At 35.8% G+C, this 19,606-nt stretch overlaps 1 protein-coding gene across 2 annotated transcripts in view; it reads right to left on the reverse strand.

Moving 5' to 3' along the window:
• Positions 1 to 637: 637 nt before the first annotated feature.
• USP15 (ubiquitin specific peptidase 15) overlaps positions 638 to 19,606 on the reverse strand; it is a 60,603-nt gene continuing 41,634 nt past the window's right edge. For both annotated transcript variants that reach the window (XM_058022714.1, XM_058022712.1), the window contains 14 exons: positions 11,648 to 11,821; positions 11,124 to 11,282; positions 10,216 to 10,440; positions 8,747 to 8,830; positions 8,562 to 8,656; positions 8,201 to 8,389; positions 7,257 to 7,372; positions 6,850 to 7,125; positions 6,475 to 6,545; positions 6,001 to 6,116; positions 3,953 to 4,102; positions 3,463 to 3,566; positions 2,823 to 2,911; positions 638 to 2,521 (listed from right to left, as the gene is read on the reverse strand). In XM_058022714.1, coding sequence (XP_057878697.1) covers positions 2,336 to 2,521; positions 2,823 to 2,911; positions 3,463 to 3,566; positions 3,953 to 4,102; positions 6,001 to 6,116; positions 6,475 to 6,545; positions 6,850 to 7,125; positions 7,257 to 7,372; positions 8,201 to 8,389; positions 8,562 to 8,656; positions 8,747 to 8,830; positions 10,216 to 10,440; positions 11,124 to 11,282; positions 11,648 to 11,821 — 2,034 coding nt within the window. In that variant the 3' untranslated portion in view covers positions 638 to 2,335. The remainder of the gene's footprint in view (positions 2,522 to 2,822; positions 2,912 to 3,462; positions 3,567 to 3,952; positions 4,103 to 6,000; positions 6,117 to 6,474; positions 6,546 to 6,849; positions 7,126 to 7,256; positions 7,373 to 8,200; positions 8,390 to 8,561; positions 8,657 to 8,746; positions 8,831 to 10,215; positions 10,441 to 11,123; positions 11,283 to 11,647; positions 11,822 to 19,606) is intronic.

Here is a 19,606-nt window from a genome sequence, read left to right on the forward strand (position 1 = left end):
CTAGTTGGACGATCCAATTATTAGTAGGTAAGTACATTCCTTCAAATATAACTTTCCATATGTGTTTATTTGCATTTTCAAAGGGAAAATGAAGCTCTGAGTTACCAGATATTAAAGCTCCAATCTACAAACTCCTAAAGTACTCTGGTAAGTGAAATCAGATCCTTTGCTCTGTGTGGTTTTTTCAAACAAGTTTTAGGCTCACAAGATATGGACAAATGGGAGCATGAATATAGGGGGGCTCTTTGTATGTGTTATTCAAAGAGCTGATCACTTCTCTAGAATTGCTTCCAAAAGCTTGTATCATTTCCCCCCCACCAACCCCAGAGGTTTGTCTAATCTTAAATATATTCTCTCATTTCCCAGCCATCTCACAATTAGTATATTTGCATTTGATTATTGTTCCAGTATTACTTTCACAAACAAACAACATTATGACATTGTTTTTACAGTCTTATAAATGTTTGAGGGCCAATGACAAGAGAGAAACCTTTTTATGTATACTATCTACTTGAAGTACTAATAATCTTGTTCTATGTTGGTCATTACCAGTTTGTGACTGAGAATATAAGTCTCAAAGACTACCCATGACACAAACACCGTGGGAAGAGAATTTGTAACAAAATGGAACACTAAATAAGGCCTTGAATAGCTTTATTGAAATCTGTATAAATAAACATGCGCATTTCAAATGTAAACCCAAGTGAACTCAAGTGCAGACAAAATTTTAACCTCTGTCATGCAGGAGGTTAGTTTACATTTAAAAAAAAAAAACCTCAAAGCAGCTTTAAAATACCAGGATGAAACACCAGTTTAATATCAAGGTATAAAGCAAAGCCATGTCCAACATATCTCATTTATATCCTGGTCAAATGCAATTTTTTAAACTTTTTAATGCTAACATAAATAAATAATTTACCAAAATGTGCACTCACAGAGTGAACTTTTATTTACAATACACAATTTATAACCTATTGTATTTGATTAGTTCAAGTGAAGAACATCATACTTTTTGCTTTTTTCTTTTTTAAATTTTAAACAGTGGGACACAAAGCAATTCTCCAGGTAGTAGATATGTGACATGTGCCCCCACATTTAAGAGCCCCTCTCAAAGGCAGTATTGTATGCAAATCAACAATACATTCTTCCAACTAGATCAAAGGGAAAGCAGCAAATCAAAAAATATTTCAAACAGTCACACTTATTTTGGCATCCTGGACCCCTGAACACAGTTAACTGAAATTCAACTTGGAGTTTGTATGCCTTATATACTGTACAGGTTCTGACTTGAACATGCAAATGCCAATTCTCTTATGAGTTACCTTTTCAGATACACTGTAAGGCTATGGTGAATTCCATCCGGAACACACAAAGAAAATTAACAGCCCTACCTTTAAAGTGATTTTGTCAATTAACAATTTAAAGGCAGGTCATATTGAAAAAATTCTCAACTAAGCCTGATACAGAGTCATTACTATGGATACAGAATACTATTAACTCTGACCTTAATACAGAGTAGTTTGCAAGCTGTCAAACTACAAAAACTGGGGAGAGAGAACTTATAGCACAATTTAAATTTTGGACTGTTATCAGATAAAAAATTATGCATGTCTTAGAAGCAAGATAACAGGAATTATGTCTGCAGAGTAGATTCCAACAAGCAACAACGGATACTTACATTTACTTGAAAACCCTTTCTGTTAATGCAGCATGAAATCTAGAACCTGTTCCACAGCAGAAGATAAACATAATATTCTGGATGTTCCACTATGTCACAAAAGGTTAAAACACCTTTTTCAAGCTATTTCTTCTATTCTGACCAAATTAAAAAAAAAAGAATAGGGAGAAACAAAAACTTGTTGTTTCAAGAAAACTACTTTAGGTATTTATGACATTTTTACTTGTACTCTGTTGGCAGCCTAAGGAACATGTATATATTCATCCAGAAACTAGACTTGGCAGTAGTATTCTTGCAGTACTAGGAAAGTAAATGTCAGAAGTCCACAGATTTAATATTTTAGTTATTAATTCACATCCAAAACAAAAGAAAACATAATCCATCAGAACAGCAGCAGAAAACTTAAAAGGGGTTTATTTGTGATTTCCTATATATACCTTGTGAATATGAGACCGTAAATGCATTAGAGACAATTTCTGTTTAAGTTTTTATTGTTTCACTTCAAGTACTGCACATGTTAAAATGTAATAAAGATTTACATTCTATTATCTGAAACTCCCCATCTCAGATTTTTATTCTTAATTTGGTGGGCATTTTCACTCTTTCAATCCGTATCCCCAGTAAGAGAGTCTCTTTTATGGCTTCTAGTTCTTCCCATCAGTTAGTGTGCATACAATTTTCATTTTCTATATCATTATCATTTTCATTGCTGTCTTCATCACTTTCTAGTGGGATGCCTGTGGCAGCTGAAGCACCTTGTTTAGTTTCCCGGTCAAGTGGGAAAAAGCCAGTTCCACTGATTGTGTCCTGTCTCTGGTAGAAGAGCACATATGCAGCTTTGGACTGTAAAAGAGGGCAGTACATTATGGTCATGAGGCATCAAACAAAACATTTACAATCCAGGCTACTAACTCTTTTTCTTTGCTTCCAAGTATACAAGGTAAAATTACAAAGAAATGCAGACTGTTTATGTCAGTTATTTTTGCATGTTGTAGCAAAGCATTTTTGGTTTGTACTGTCCTTTGAGAGAACACAAACTACTGCCTACAAATTTAACACAGGTTTCATGGTTTACTGTTCATTTTTCCAGCCCTGACACAAAAACATCAACAGTCCCAAATTTGGAAACATAAAAGATACTTGCCACTATCTGGTCCTCACTTGCAGTGGACACACTACTGTCATCAAAGTAGTACCATTTTCCATCATCCTTATTTTTTGCAAAAGCAGTATCTAGGACAAGAAAGTAAAATGTCTCAGGACTTTGTATATTCATAGATGTAATACAATTGGTTACTAGAATGTGTTACTGTCTAACAATATTTAACTAACTAAACCTCATTATCACTATTAAACTTCTTTAACACTTTATTTTTAGCAAAGAGAGTTCAATCACTAACATTTCCCTTCTAAAGACAATGAAAAGGACAGTCAAAATACAATCCCTCAGTAATTTTTTCTCTCTGCTTTCAAGGAGAAGCACAATGAATAGAAGTATAGACAAGCAAGACAAAATCAAATGTAAGAGTACAGCAGCTCTTATGTTTTCTCTTTTCACAATATGCATAGCTAGAAGCATAAAAGAACCTACAATTACCCTTGAAAGAGCTCATTGCATACAGATTTTTGTATTGAAATACTTGTGAAAGCATTTTAAGGTAAAGGAAAAAAAAATTGTCCCTCAACCATTAAAAAGCACCATTGATTCAAAGTGATCAGTACTTCAAAATCAACATAGAAATAAAAGCTGACATATAGAATGATGACACTTGAAATCAACTTACAGTGCCCTCCTCCCATTCCTCCATAGTGGTTGGAAACAGCAATCAAGTTGTAGCGGCAAGGCCCTGCATTGGGATTAATAAGGAACTCTGACATGTCCAAGTCACTGTTAAAAAACAAAACAAACCAAAATAACGTAAAACAAGCAACAAAACCCAACCAAAATTCAGTCATGTTAACAGCATTTTTAATCACAGTTTGGTGGTCTCAGAGCCCTTTATTTCATATGTCCTAGAAAAATACACCAGACTACTCTGCCAGTGCATCTCTTTCACTCTGTGAGAAATGGAACAGGAATAAGCAATCTTTCATTCTTTTACATTATAATTATTTTGCCAACTTTACGCTCTTAATCCAGAAGCATTTTGTCATTAGTTTACTGGATCCTCTCACGGAAACTGAGAACAAACCCATTTTATGTAATTGTTGTATTAAACACATGCCCTAGTCACGATTTTATATTTCTAGCATCAAAATACTTGAATTTCTTACTTTATTGGAAAATCAACCAATGTATCCAACTTGTCCCTCATGTATCTGCTGTAGGAAAAGCGCTTCAGATGAACTACCAGTACGGGGGGCAGTGACCACAAGTCTAACTTCTTAGTAGCTTGCTGATGTTCTTTACAGTTTGGACAATACCTAAAAGGAAAAATCATAAATTTTAAGTAACTGTAGTCCATATGAACGTTAAAACACATTACCAAAGAGAAAGTCACATTCATGGGAGGACCTACATGAGCAAAAACCATACACTCTTCATGTTCTGTTACTAATGCCATAGATATATATTCCTTCCAGCTGACAATGTGCAAGTGTGATCCCAGTGAAGCTCAACATCATTAACACAGAAGCAGCATCCCCCAATATTGGATTCTCATCTCCTACAACCCTGATCAGATCCCTGTATCTTTAGTTAAAAACACAGCATTCTTGTATTTTATGAAAAAGAGATAAAGTGTTCAGAAACTAACCATTAAAAAAAAAAAAGCCAAAAACAACAAGCAACTGTGATTCTTTCAAGTTTCAGTTTCCAAATTCATCCATCCACCACCCTAGCCCATCTGCCATCTAAAACCAGATCATTACAGTGATTCCTGGAACCTGGAAAAACTCATTACTAGAAATTTCCCTTCTTAGTAGGCAAGTATTAAACAAGCTGTGACTTAGAAATTTCTTTTCCCTGCAATGCATACTTGAACCGTTCGGCAACTAATGCTCAGGGAGGAAGATAGGTAAGAATGAAAGGAAGAAACTCTTCTTTGAAGTAGTCTATGCATATTCTAGACTTTAGCATCTAACAAGTAAAAATCTAGGGGAAAAAAAAAAGAAAAGAGATAAACCCTAATGAAAAGACTGCACAAATGTCTTTAAATAGCAACATCAGATAATGACAAAAAATTAGGAGAACTGTAAGGGCAGGCTGGAATTGAAAATCTGTTTTCCCAGTTGGCTTAGAATATGTAGAATACAAACAGTGCTGGACTAAGGATGGTGAACTCTTGTATATTAGACTTGTGATAACCTAACAAATAAAGAAAAATGTGATTAATGACCTCCAGCGAGATGCATCTAGTAGCAGCTGCTTGACTTCTGCAGTTGTATTTAGTAGTTAAAATACTCTGCTTAAAATGTGCTGCCAAAATGGAAGTGCTGACATACCACACCTGAGTTATACGGTATCTCAAACAATCTATCCAGTTTTGTATTATCTAGCAACTCCCCTCCCCAAAAAAAGAGATTTTCTAAGTTAGCTCCCTATCCTGCACAAATATAGGAGAAACTCTGCTGACAGTGTTGGGAGAGCCTCAAAACTTGTGGGTACCCACAGAAGAAAAATTAGCAGTCTCTTTTTTCAAACTCAATTCTGAGCTTAAAGGTATTGATGAAAGATTATCTGCTAGAAAATTCTTGGGAAAAAAGGATCTTATGGGAACATACTGTAATTATGAATATTCAGATGTGATTCCAAATTATAATTTGGAAGAACCATGAATAGCATAAAAGTCTCTGCCAAAAACCTAAAGGCTAGAACATGAATTTGAGGGGATTATTGACTACAGACATCCCCCATCCCATAAACCTGCTGTTTACACACATCCCTATTTAATGTATCGATGCAAAGCAAGTTATGTATTTGCATAAAGAAAATACAGTATGCACCAACCTCTCTCATCTCAGAAAGGAGTATTTGTTTAAACCACTATATTGAATTCATCACAATATTATTCATTCACTGTCCATCGAAGTTCACAGACTAGAGTGCTAGTATCAACCCTTCCACCTAACTGTGAATGCATTAAATGTCTTCCTTACAAATAAAACCTTCTTTTGGTAAACATTTGGTACATGGTAAAAATTTTGGCTAAGTAATGGACCACAACAAAAGGCATTTTGAGAATTTTCAACTATGTTTGAAATGACAAGATTCAAAATGCCATTAGTAAATCAGCTACTGATCTCTGTTCTGGTGTGGTTTTGATTAATTTTGAGAAATAGACAATAGACCACAGTACATAATTTTAATTTTTTGTGCTTACCATGGGTCTTCAGCACCTAGTTTTTCCTTTGTTGTGAACAGCTCAATGCAGTCTTTTAATTTCACAAAAGGCTTTTTGGGAGGCTTATATTCCACACTTTCATGTTTTTCAAAATCCTAAAGAGAAGTATTTCTTGAGTTAAGAGAACAAATGAAACAAAACTCATTTTAGTGATGTCGTCTTACTATAAACAGTAACTACAAAGCTCCTATATATGGAAAAACTGATCAGAAACCATTCAAGTAAAAAGTTTCCACAGCTTCAGATTTACTTCCCAGTTCCATAAGCCTCAGATTTGCTAATTACATGGATGCATATATGACGTTTATTTATGACAACATATTTACTAAGAATAAAATGAAAAAAGGATATAGTTGCTGCTTCTTGCGAAGACTTACAATCTCGTATGTCACACACTGCATTTTTTATGTTTAGTTATTTGTGCTGGGAAAGGGAGCAACATAAACAGCCTACCTCTGCTGCACTATCATCAAAGTATCTCTTCTTCAATTCAGGATCCCAATCCAAAGCAAGGAAAGATCTTTCTAAGATTAAAAAAAATTGTTTTCTCTTAATATTATTTCCTGCTTTACATGAAATTGTATTAACTTTGGGCAAACACACTTCAAAATAAATTAAACAATGGTATAATGAATTAATCACAAAAAACTGAAGCATATAAAAATTATGTATTTCAAAAAGCCAACTGCAAATAAAAGTTTAGTTAATTATACCGAATTTACTATTTAAAAGAAAAATATATCAAACAGCACACAACGAAAATGAAACTTGACAGTCAGAAGAGAGTCTCAGAATCAAATATTGCCCACTCTGTTTCCTGTGACTTACCATCAAGCCTAGGTTGCCTGTCATCAAATCTAATATGCCTGGTATCATCTTTGATGTAGTTTATGTCAGTACTGCCTAAATTATTGAACTGGAATGTAAACAATCGCTTTTTGTGTCCCGTGAGTGGTTGACCTTTGCAAGTATCCTCAGTACACAATCCATTTTCAGAGTCATTGTCACCCCCAACTGAGTCTTCTGATTGGCTGTTTTCATTCTCTGAGGGAAGTTCCTGATCCTGGCTGGATTCATCATCTTGCTCATCTGTTTCCATTTCACCTTAAGCAATTGGAAGAATAAAGAGAAAGAAATGAGACAAAATGACAGTAATTGAAAAACACAAGAGAGTTAACTTCCATTTGAAAAATTCAACACCAAATACTAAACAAGTGTAGATATTCCAGTCTTACTTGGAGATCCTTCTTCATGTATTCCATTTGGGCCATTACCATTGATACCATGGTCCTTACAGCAATGCAGGGAACCTTCAGTGTCCTCGCTTTCAGTACCTGTTTTTACATATCGGCTAAATGTAACAAATGAAAGCAACAGTTAGAAGCAATGGACTGTTAAACAATTTTCATTGTTCAAACTGGTAATTAAACTGTTCTCACAAGTCCTTGCTACTGTACTGTATTTCTGCACTCCCTTCTGATTTACTCAGATTATCAGTTTTATTGCCAAACGTGTCTAGTGTTACAAGCACACAGGAAAACCTGCTCACATGTGACTGTGTATTTTCGGCAGCTACTTGGTCTGAAACAGCTTGATTCTTAGTCTCACTCTCTGTTTGTCCACTATTCAGTTTTTTAAATTGCTTATTAACCATATTACAGAGAAAGTTACATCAACAGAGAAAGATGCATAAATTTAAATTAGAGGTTATATGATTTTAATTTCTTCTATATAATGACACTAATTCTAGTCTAGTTTCAGAAAGTGTCTACCATGTACTTGTACAACAAAAATTAGTGCATAAACTTGAACAGTAGCAACAGGAAGTATAACCATAGCATAATAACTGGAAAACATTTCCACTTTACCAAGACCTTGCAAACAGCTAAGCATACAAGATAATTATTTAACAATACAGATTGACTCTCTACTATTTGTCAAACTATTTATCTTCTCAAATACTTTTTGGATGAGGTCATGCTAACAAAAAAATAAAATCAAAACCCACATTAGTGGCTAAAATATTATATTTAATATTCAAATACAAATACAAGAAAGCAAATACAAGCACTCAAATCTAATCAGTATGTTAGAAATGCACATGAATGTACATGCCTACTGACTCCAACTATTAGCATTATTCTTAACAAACTAATTTTTCTTTTAACAATAAACTTACCACATTCTTAGCAGCAGCAGGTTATACAGTTTATCTTCAGTATTGTTTCTAGGCACTGCTATGAGAAAAGGTTGACCAAACAGTAAAGAACCACTATGGCTGTAGCTAGTGTGCCTGCACTTTTCCCTTAAACAAACAGGAATTATGACTTGTTCCGTATCTTCTGTTCTATTGATAGCAATTTCAAATCTAGAAGAAAAACAATCAGAAATACAAAGAAAAATGGTCAAGGAAAAAGCTACAAAGGGGAAAAAGAAAAAAATATCCCCTCCCAGTCTGATCTTTATCTCGTGTCTAGGTTTTAATCTTTTACAAATAACTCAAACTGCAAAGAGACACGATGTGTGTTATCTACACTTACACATAAATGTCATCACGCTCCATAATGCTACTTAGATTTTCATCCATGGCAAATATCCTGTGGAACCTGTGATTGTATATATCAGTAACAATCATCTGAAAAGAAAATGGAGTATACATTGTTAAACCAGGTTAATACACATTAAAATGCTATTTGTTGTGCTTTACTTAAGAGATCACTCTTACCTTATCTGCAGCAACACCAGACAAAGCTGACAATGCTGTGCAAAGATCCAATATATTTCCAATTTTGGGAACAACTACTTTGTACTAAAAAGGAAAATATAATTTAAATTTATTAAGAGAACAAATATACAAATGCCCAAACAACACATGTCCAGCAAGCTTCACATACTTCTTTCATAGTTTCGAAACTTAAGGTGTAAAGTATGCAGATCAACTAACATAAGGTCTAAAGTATGTAGATCAACTAACATAAATTTCAAAAGCTGCATAAAATATAGTAATTCTAGGCACAACTTAACAAATACACATACACTGCCTACAGATTCTCATTTCACATGCAGAGAGAGAACTTGAATAAAGTCAAAGAAAACCTCTCTGTGGCTTCCCTTATGCAGTGCTCCTGAAGTTTGTAATAAAACTCCACACAAAACTCTTATCTGTTATTTGCATAATAAAGATAGGATTAATTAGAAATAAGCTATTATTAACTCTGTAATTAATTGCTAAGCATTGCATGCTATATCCTTAAGTTTTATAATAATTTAGACTCACAAAAACTCTACTAAACTGGTACTCTTCCCAAACTATTAATTCCAGCACAACCATCTCACATGAGTCACGTTCAACTACTTCAGTAGTTTTCAACTACTTTTCGTCCCCTGTGCAACTACTGTGCACCATCCCCTATTTTCACAATTAAATTTTTAGCAGGCTCATCTCCCATCAGTTAATACATCTCCCTTCACCTTCAAATTCCTCAATTCATGCTGCCTTTGAGAACACTCTTTTCTCCCACTTTCCTTCTTATAGTACTGATTTCAGGTGTCAGAGCCTTTTTGAATGATTACATGACTGCCTGTGTTGTATTTTTTTCACTTATCCTCACTTACTGTATAAGGTACAGCTAGAACCATTTAATCATGACTTGGTTATGTACATTTTTTCATGACATTCTAAGGTGTGTAATATCATCCCCTTCCTAAAAAACAGCAAAAGGGATACTCTTCACAAAGAAATCTCATCTGAAATGTTTTGACTATGAGGTGAGAGACTACCCAATACATTTAGTCATGAGGGTTTTTTCCACCACTTATTACAAATATTTGTCTTTTGTGATTAAGAAAACCAAGAAATTAAGTCTTACAGATTAAGTATAGGTATTTTTATAAACATAAAAATTCATCACAGCAGCTATCAAAAAATTGTCAGCATACACTTTAAAGATTAAGAAGCCCTATTAACACAACCATAAAGAAATTACCAATTCTTTCTTGAAACTATACAAGCTATGTACAGTCATCCTCAAGTAGGTATAGTCTTCCCCACTTTCCTAAGTGAGACTTCACAACACATACCAGAAAAATTAGGCTTGTTGGATTTGCTTATAAATTTGCACTGTGTAAAGGAACTTGGGTTCACTGTTAATGCCTCATGAATCAAAGTGTTTGTATGTAAACTAAGCTGCTTACCTGCATAGGCTTTGCAAGTGGATCCATTCTAACTAAATAAACTTCCAAAGTGCGTTCTTTTTTCATGGGTAATGGAAGTGTCAAGTAGCAAAAGGGATCAAAGGTTACAGATATTTTAGCACATTCAGGACAAACTAGAGTAGATTTAAAAAGGCCATGAAATATATCTACAATGATGGAATCATTTCTCTTCAAGTGGTTTTCCCAGGCTTCTTCAGCAACCACCTGTAAACAAAGCATGATCTGGGTTATGACAAAGAAGTAGGAAATGAATAGTGAGAATTATTAGTAAAAGTCCTTGACAGAACATTTTCAGTAACCACCTAAACACAGAAATGTCACTCCAAAGGACCCGTAAGGAATGTTACTACCATCAGGTTTGCAGGTTAAAAGATGTATGCTTTTCCTAGGACAGAGATCCTGTCAGTGGTATTACACAGTCTGAGAGTGACTTTCAAGTAGCTTGGGGGAAGACAAAAAGCAGATAAACCTACAAATCCCATCTGAATTAACTCATACTCATAACAAAAGAAGAGTTTCCCTAAAGTAAGAGCACTGGAAAGAGACAGAATGCTGTATCCTGCAGGTATAAAAATAAAAGAACAACAGAACAGGAATTGTTTTTTCAACTGAACTCAGAACTGAATTGAACTAGAACGATTATCTTAATGAAGTCTTAAAAAAGAACTTACCATCCTCCCATCTCCCCTCATTATCTTAAAAATAAATAGAAATTTACACAGTTTCTCAAGATGTCAATTTTAAAGCTCTGTCCTATTTTCTGATATGTCTTTCAGAAAAAGCCCCACATAATCAGTTTCCCAACCTTCCAGTGCATAATCATGTAGAAGTATCTTACAGCATACAACTTTGACTAAAATGAAGATGATCAGCTCCAAAATCCCTACCTTGTCTGGTCTCCCATCTGCATCCTTTAATTGAATATAAGGCTTTTTCCTAATTCTATTCAAATCCTCATGTAAACCATCCAAGAGAAAAGCCAGTAGCTCTTGACAATCTTGTTGCTGATAACCAGAAAATTGTGGTGCAAATCGTCCCACTTGTGTCTAAAAAAAATAAATGCAAAACACTCCTGATACAGGTAGAAAGAGTATATACTTCTGAAACTGTCAGAAAGAGTATATACTTCTGAGATGCTACTGCAGCATATTGAAAAGGTAAAACTTGTAGTTATAAAAGGTAAGCTTTTCAATGGAGACAGGAAGTCAAAACTAATTCTCAAAGACCAAAGCACAAGGACAGGTGATACCTGCTGAAAAATACACCCAAGTGTTTTACCAGTTCAATGAATGAACTGCATACTGACAAACAGTACTTGAATTTTTTTTTTTGCGTATTTCTCTAAGTTTTATACACATAAAAGTACAAAACCAAAACTGACATGTACATTCCATGTAATTTCCTTACTGACCTTAAATGCTCTTGGGGTAACATAGCTGTATTTTCCTGACCACATTTGCTTGATAAGCTCAGCATAAGATTTTGCTATTTCACCTCGCATTCCTAAAGGATTGTCAAAATTCAGCTCTTCTTGGTATTTATCATTGAGGAAGTACTCTGTAAGAGGAGGTGTGTTGCTCAGACACTGCAAAAAACAATACAGACTTTTTAGAACAGTGATTTGAATCAGTTCTACACAAAGAATGTTTTAATTTTGTTAATGCAGCCATGAATTGTAATGTCTAGTGCCTGGAAGAAAAGAGGAAAAAACCCTAAACAATCTTCTCCAGAAACAAATAATGGCTTTAATCTAACACTGGCTACAGTTGTCATTACAAGTTATGCAAAAATAATATCTATCAAGAGCTTTACCTCAAAATTTATAAAACAGAGTAGTCCAAACAACCCACAGCATGACAACATAATTTGTATCAAGATTTAAAACAAACAAAACAAGGTTTCTTGAGACACGAAAGGCTTTATGAAACTTGTTGCTGGAGCTTGTAGTAGACGCACAAAGTGGAGAGTGCACACAATCGGAAGAGAGAGGCAACAGGGCTTATTACTTCAAATTATAACATATTCAGAGCAATATCTGAAAAAAGATTTCTTTTATTTTGGCAGGTGAGGGAAGGTGAGGATGCTTGACCTTTTCCTTCTCTTTGTTAATATCAGGTTATCGATGCTGTTGCAGACAGCAATCTGTGCTAGAACAACTAGACTTTGAATCACAGTGCTGTAGCCCTTGCTATGTTCTTTTAAATCTTGTGATGCAGTTTAGAGCTGAAATTAGTCCAAGGAAAGCAAGGACCTTGGTTAAGATTTACAGACAAACTATACCAGTTTGTCTCTTCTCTCAGCCTTTGGAGACAGCAGGATGTAATCACTGCAGTATGATTTACAATTTCACTTTCGATTTTTGTGTGTTTCTCTTCATTCTCCTTTAAACAAACATTTCCATCACTCAGGAATAATCCCCATGCCATGCCTTAGCATATATTCTTAAGAGCTTGTTCATTAAATATTGTAAGCTTTTCTGCATTCTTTCCTTTATTAAAAGATTTGAGGAAAGGTCAAGTATTTCACCAGTCTCGTCTGCCTCTCTGTAAACAAGGGGAAGAGCTCCACATATGCTATTTGCATAAGATATAAGAATTAGCCTGGAAGAATTGCAACTTTATTCAGTAGGGCAAAAAAAAATAAATTCCTATGTCTGCCTATCATACCTGTGTAATATTACAAAGCAAAACCAGTCACATGCTGTAGAGAGATGAGTTTCATGCCTATATCAAACTCCTTCCTTTCTCTTCCTCCTCACCTAAAGCTTTCAGGATCTGTCAACACTGCAAAAAAAAATTCCTGGTATTACAGACACTTTTGGACACTCGGGGTTGAAGCAATCTCATTTTTCTCTTGCTATATGGCAAAGAGTTTTTACTTCCAGTAGTGGTGATCCCAGCTCCCCCTACCTCGCTGATGTGCTGTCTTCTGGATTATTTTTGGGGTGGTTTAGGAAATGAAATCAGTTCAACTGTTCGGTTTAGTGTGCGGAATGTCAAACACAAGGAACTAAATAATGAAAAAATAGTATATTTTTCTACAGGTCTTTGTGTTAGTCAAGCATTATACAATGTCTTGACAATGTAGAGTCCATTAAAAAATAATTCATCAGTTCCTAGTTTTCACCTAATAAACTGATTGTGTCACTTTCTCAGAATATTAATTAATATTTGTAGTACAAGTCAGGAAGATTACTACAGATAACTTCTTTTTTTTTCTTTAACAATATTCACATTACAGCATAAGATGACACTAATGGTAGTACTGGAATGCACAAATGTCTATCTCAACACAGCAAGTTTTGAGGTAAAGAGCTGATATATTTTTCTAAAATACCAGATACCAAAATTTTTAAAAGAGTAGCTTCTAGAGGAGCTAATAAAGTTGGCCATATATGCATTGATCTTTTCAATAAGTGACAAAGCTAAATGATTACAAACATGTTTCCTCTTTTAAAAGGCCATCAATGGAGAATTATTTAAGATCATTATTAAAGTCAGAAGAAAAAAAAACATCCAGAAGCCAATTTGAAGGGAATCCCACATTCTTATTTTCTCATGTCATATGTTGTAGGTTATCAAGGAAGCTTTATGGAAAGTGTCTATTAAAACCAAGACAATCTACTGGATAGTTAAGTTACCAGATTTATGTGTCCTGTTCAACCTAGTGATTTGGGGTTTTCTGTTTGTTTCAAAACACAGACAATAAGTAAACTAAAAGTAGACCAAAATGTGAGGAATAATAGCAGCCAAAATAGGCAAACAAATACGGTAAAACTATAGAAAACTGTCTGTGAACTAAAGAGGTAACAGAATGTCATTTTATTTCAGGTACTACTGTCTCTACAAGTTTTCTTTAACTAATAAAATTTCTGTAAAGTTCTCTGAACCTGAACTGATCATTTGAAAAGATCATGGGAAGTATAGAACAGAAGGCAGAAACTCCAAGAGACAAACCACAGGAGAAAAGGTTAATCTTCAGCATGACAAAGGTTAACATTGCAATCATACTTCCATATTACTTATTAATAACCTGGAAAAAGTTATTAAGATGCACAGGAAAATGAGAAAGAAATCATTATTTTTAGTGTTATGTACACATGCATATATATACACACACACATTTCAATGCTGTAGCCTCACTGGAATACTGTGTACAATAGCAGCCCATGATAATGATTCCAAGTCTACCTGTCCTATGAAATCTTCATAGAAGGGAGAAATATAATAATAAAAATAGTCAAGTCTTCTAAACCTCTGTAGCTTAAGTATGGAATAATTCTGATGTAAGAGTTCACACAGACCTAACTGATAGAAAAGGAAAAAAAAAGAATGAAGAGGGCCACCAAGACTGTGAGTGGCCTAGAAGCACTTGCCCTGTGAGAAAAGACTGAAGCATCAGGGCTTGTCCAGGCTGCAGAAGAGAACGTTTGAGGGAGGCCCAAGAGCAGCCCTCCAGTATCTCTATGGAAGTTAAGGGGAAGATGGAACCAGGCTCTTCACAGTGGCACATACTAGGAAGAAAAGAAACAATGGGCATCAGTTGAAATATGAGAGGTTAAGAATGTAAGGAAAAAAGTTTTCACTCTGAGAACAGTCAAGTAGTGGAACTAAGAGGCTCTACCTTCTTGGGAGGTTTTCAAGATCCAACTGGATAAAGCCCTGGGCAACCTGCTCTGACCTCAGAGCCAATGTTCCTTTGAGCAGGAGGTTGCACCAGAAACCTCCTGAAGTTCCACAAATCATTCTATAATCCTAAGGGAACAAGGAAATTTCTCCACATCCCATATGGAATATTGCACAAAAATAATGGTAAAAATAAACTTCCAAAACAAAGAAAACATCACTACCTATCATGTCAGTGAACTGGGGAAATGAGGAGACAGTAGAATCATTAATGGACATATTGAAAATTGAACAGTCCTCTAAGTGTCCTGGTTCTTCAGCTTCAGGTGCTACTTACCAAGAATTTTATGCAAATGACACTAAAGTTTCATGTTTCATCTTTCTAACAAAAGACTAAGAGCTGCTAGACTGAAAAGAAGATCCAAGGCACAGGAGAAAAAGTGATTTACTTTACACCTACTTGTGTCTATCCTACTTTTGTCTGTATGCTATCAAACATGGCAAAAAGCACTTTATTAATATGCTCCTTAATCCAAACTCAACATGCCTATGGCAACTGAAACAGAACTATACAAACTTAGGAATTTCAGGTATTGGTGAAATATGCTATCTTTTATCTAGATAAACTTACAGCCATAAGTAACTTCAGAGGGAATACTATTCGGCTTTCTGAAGAAAAAAAACTTCTGAAATATCCATTTCAAAGCTTGTTCAGAAGTCAGGTGTATATAATCACACAACTGGAAAAAACACATCAAAATAAAAATCTTGGAAAAAATGAATCTTTTTAGTGAAAATATTTTTTTCCCCTTTTCATATTTTTTAATCACAAAATGAAAATTCTGGAACTCTCGCATTTTCATTATAAAAGAAAAATAAAAAACCTCAAACATTTCCACAGAGCTCTAATCTATAATATCCCACCAAAAGAGGAAAGTAATGCTTGGGAAACATCCACAGGTGGCAGCACAGCAATGCTTAATGAGACTCATTTTTTCTAATTTATTTTCAGCTTAGAATATAGCTATGTACCTAAGTGAATGCGAATGAAGCATCTGCTTGCCAAATATTTTTTATAATATGGGTTCAAGTAGTCATAATAATATCTATTTCATAAAATCAACACATATTTTGTCTTTCCTGTTTTATTTATGCAAAAATAGATTTGCAAAAGCAGACAGGCCTAATTTGAAAAAAATCAAGCCTTAGGTGTTTACACTGAAATAAAAAAAAATACATGGAATACTCCCTTCAAAACAATCTGAAAAAAACTATACAAAGATTCCAATGCAACTAAAATAAGAATACCAAAATATTGCTTTTTATAAATTAAGGAACAGAGGTAAGAGAACAGCACTTGGAAGACAGACAATGATATTTTAACCTTCTTGGCCTTACTCTAATTCAGCTTGCAGCTGTCTGTAATCCCACAGAGGATCTTACCTATCTCTTCATCATCTGTCCTCCAGTTGTCCTGAGCTTCTTAACACTGAAAACCCCTACTTGGAAGGGCAAAGGTCCCCACAATAATCACTTAGAGGGATAAAGGGTCAAGCCTAACCTATAGACTGAAGAACTACTAAAGAACTTCAACAAAATTTAAGACATTGCCAGGATTTTCACATTTCTACCTAGCGTGTTTACAGGACAAGAACCTTCACACAAATTTGTCAGACTCAGGAGATGAAGCTGTGTGAAGGAACTGTCCCTCTTTGTCCAGGAACATTGATAACAGCTCTGATGCAAACTTCCTTCACTGTACATGAGACAAGATCAAAGAGAAGCTGTGTGATAAATGCAGCAGTTTTTGAAGCAGAAATGGCTCCTATGTGAACACTCAAGGGCCTCAATGTTCCCTGGAAAGCACAGAGATCTGAGACAAGTGGCAATCAGCTGGAAATTGGATCAACCAAACCCTGCTTTGGTTGAAGGAAGCTACACTGATCACACCCAGCATGAATGGAATGGGAGGGATCGAAGCAAAGCTTTTGGTGCATTAATGGAATCAAAACCATTTCAGAGTCTAGTACTCTACATTAAACTATTTTGTTTAAAGAAAACACATTTATCCTGAAAACCAGCCCTGTGTTAGCACAATTGTGAAGGAATACACCTTAGGAGGATAGGTAAGATAAAGTAGGTGACCAGAGCAGACCAGAGAATCACAGAATAGTGGAGATTAGAAGGTATCTCTGCAGATTCTCTGGTCCAACCCACTTGCTCAAAGACACGTCACCTAGAGCAGGTTGCCTGGGACTTCAGTTAGGTTTTAAGCACCTTTAAGAATGGAGGCTTCACAGTTTCCCTGAGAACCATTTTCTACTTTTTGATAAATCCCATTTTAGAACAAAGTTTCCTATATTTAGGAATTGCATATGCTTCAGTTTGTGCCCATTGCCTCTTTTTCTTTCAGTGGGCACTACTGAGGAGAGTTTGGCTTAGTTTTCTTTACTTTTCTCCACCAGGTACTTCCAAAAAATGGTAAAATCACTCTGGAGTCTTCTCCATGCTGAACAGCCCCAGCTCTCTGTCTCTTCACACAGGTCAGATGCTGCAATCCTTGGTCACCTGTGTGGTCTCTCAGCAGACTTGCTCCCTAAACTCTCTGGGGAGCCCAGAAGTGAACTCGGAACTTGGAGGGTGTCTCTCCAGTGCTGAGTGGAAGGAAAGGATCGCCTCTTTCAGCCTCCGGGCAATACTCCTCTTTGTGCAGCCCAGGATGCTGTTGTCTGCCCTGGCCACAGGAACACGCTGCTGGCTTGGGTGGATCCTGGGTGCTTCTCTGCCAAGCTGCCTTCCGTCCAGTCGCTGACCCGCTGCTGCAGTGTGTACCGGCTCCTGGGGCTGCACAGGGCTCTGCATTTCCTGTGACTGAACTTCATGAGGTTCCAGCCCACTGAAGTCCCTCTGAATGGCAGCACAGCCATATGATACAGCAAATCCTCATTGCAGATTTGTGTGATCTCTCATCTTGCTGAGGGTGTACACCGTCACCCTAGAGCAGCCAAAATTCCCAAGCAGAATTCCCGGTTTTGCCATACATGTATTATTTGAGCCAATCTTTTTGTTGCTTCCAAGACTAAGACAGATCAAAACATATTCAGAGTGCTCCAGCTATGGGCATAATAATCTAATGTTACTTTGATAAACCACGAAATTAATAGCAAATTAGCAAAGTGAAATGCATGCTTTCTGTGTAACTGAGAAAAGATGAAAGTGGTGGCAAGAGGAAGACTGCAGCCTGTGACACCTCAGTGAAGAACATACACTTTCACTAAAATGCACTTCCATGGATTTCTTAGATGACATTAAACTCTGAATGGTACTTTCATTGAGACATACAGTAGGATGAACTGAAAGATACACTTCCTTGCTAAGAAAGCCACTAAATAATGCATTTGAAAAAACACATCTTCAAGGACATATTAAAGGTACCATGCCAAACTAAAAGCTACACTGCTCAATCAACACCTCATTTTCTTACCTAGAGCACCGTTTTGGTAATCAGCAAACCTGTGTTTATTAATTCACACTACAGTTTCTCAGAATTATTTGAAAACTTAATTCTCTAGATGTAGCTGAAAAGCAATGAAGTCAAAGCTGATTTAATTTCTAATGCAGACCTCAGAATGAAATCTGTTTAACACAATGGGATAATGATGTGATATGTAACAAGTCTGTTATGCTGCACAGGACTCCTAAAGGCAAAAATCCATGCTTCAGATTCTAACTTAAAGGTTACTTTTGAATTACATACATGCAAATCACACATACCAGCTCAATTAAAGTTTGAATGAGTAAATAAAATTGTCCTTATTTAATCAGTATAGCTTGATGAACAAGGTAGAATCATAAAAACACCTTAGCAAGAATATTCTTTGAATTCAAACCTAAAACATAATTCTGGTAGATGCACTAGAGAAAACCACACGCTTTTCTTTCCAACAGCACAATGATGCAATTCAGTAATCATGAGAGGTTATGTGGAGCATTTTTAGTTAGAATGGACACTGCAAAAATGTGTGTCCTTCCCCCTTTCAGTTTACCCATCTTTCACATAGCATGCTAAAAAATATTTAATTTCTGCACTGTTCAACTGCTCTTCAAGTAACCTTATGAAAATATTTTTACAAACAAGTTTAGTTTTATGGATGCCTTATATAAGTAAGTATGGAACAAGCATGGAATTACCCTATATACCACTAACAGGTGAGGGCTGACAGGCTAGAAAGCAATTTTGCATTATATGACCCAGCAATCCTTTTCTGTGGAAATGTGATCCTGCTGTTCATCCCCATGGGAAAGGTATCCAGCTGCAAACTGGGCTGTATTAGCACCTGCAGTCAGAGGCAAAGGGGAGCAAAACTTTCCCCATATTTGGAACTTGTGAGATTGCTGCAGGAGCACTGTCCTGTTTAGGGCTCCCCAGTGTAAGAAAGAGCAGAGAAAGGACACCAGCGTGGTCACGGGATTGAACAACAATATACAAGGAAAGGGCAGAGCTGTACGCATTAGTTCAATCCGAAGAAGACAAGACTAAGGGGAGAGCTTTTGGCTCTCTGCAGCTACCTAACAGGAAGCTACAGAAAACTAAGGCCAAATGATTAACTGATTGTCATCACAAAGAAGGGACAGAAGTATCTACATACACTATGACACTCTGGAACAGTGTGGCTTTTCTTTTGAACAAATTTCAACAACTTCATACAAATGTACCCAAAATTCCTTTTTTTAATCCAACAGGC

Source organism: Melospiza georgiana, chromosome 4 (genome assembly GCF_028018845.1).
Source record: "Melospiza georgiana isolate bMelGeo1 chromosome 4, bMelGeo1.pri, whole genome shotgun sequence".
Taxonomy (NCBI): Eukaryota; Metazoa; Chordata; class Aves; order Passeriformes; family Passerellidae; genus Melospiza; species Melospiza georgiana.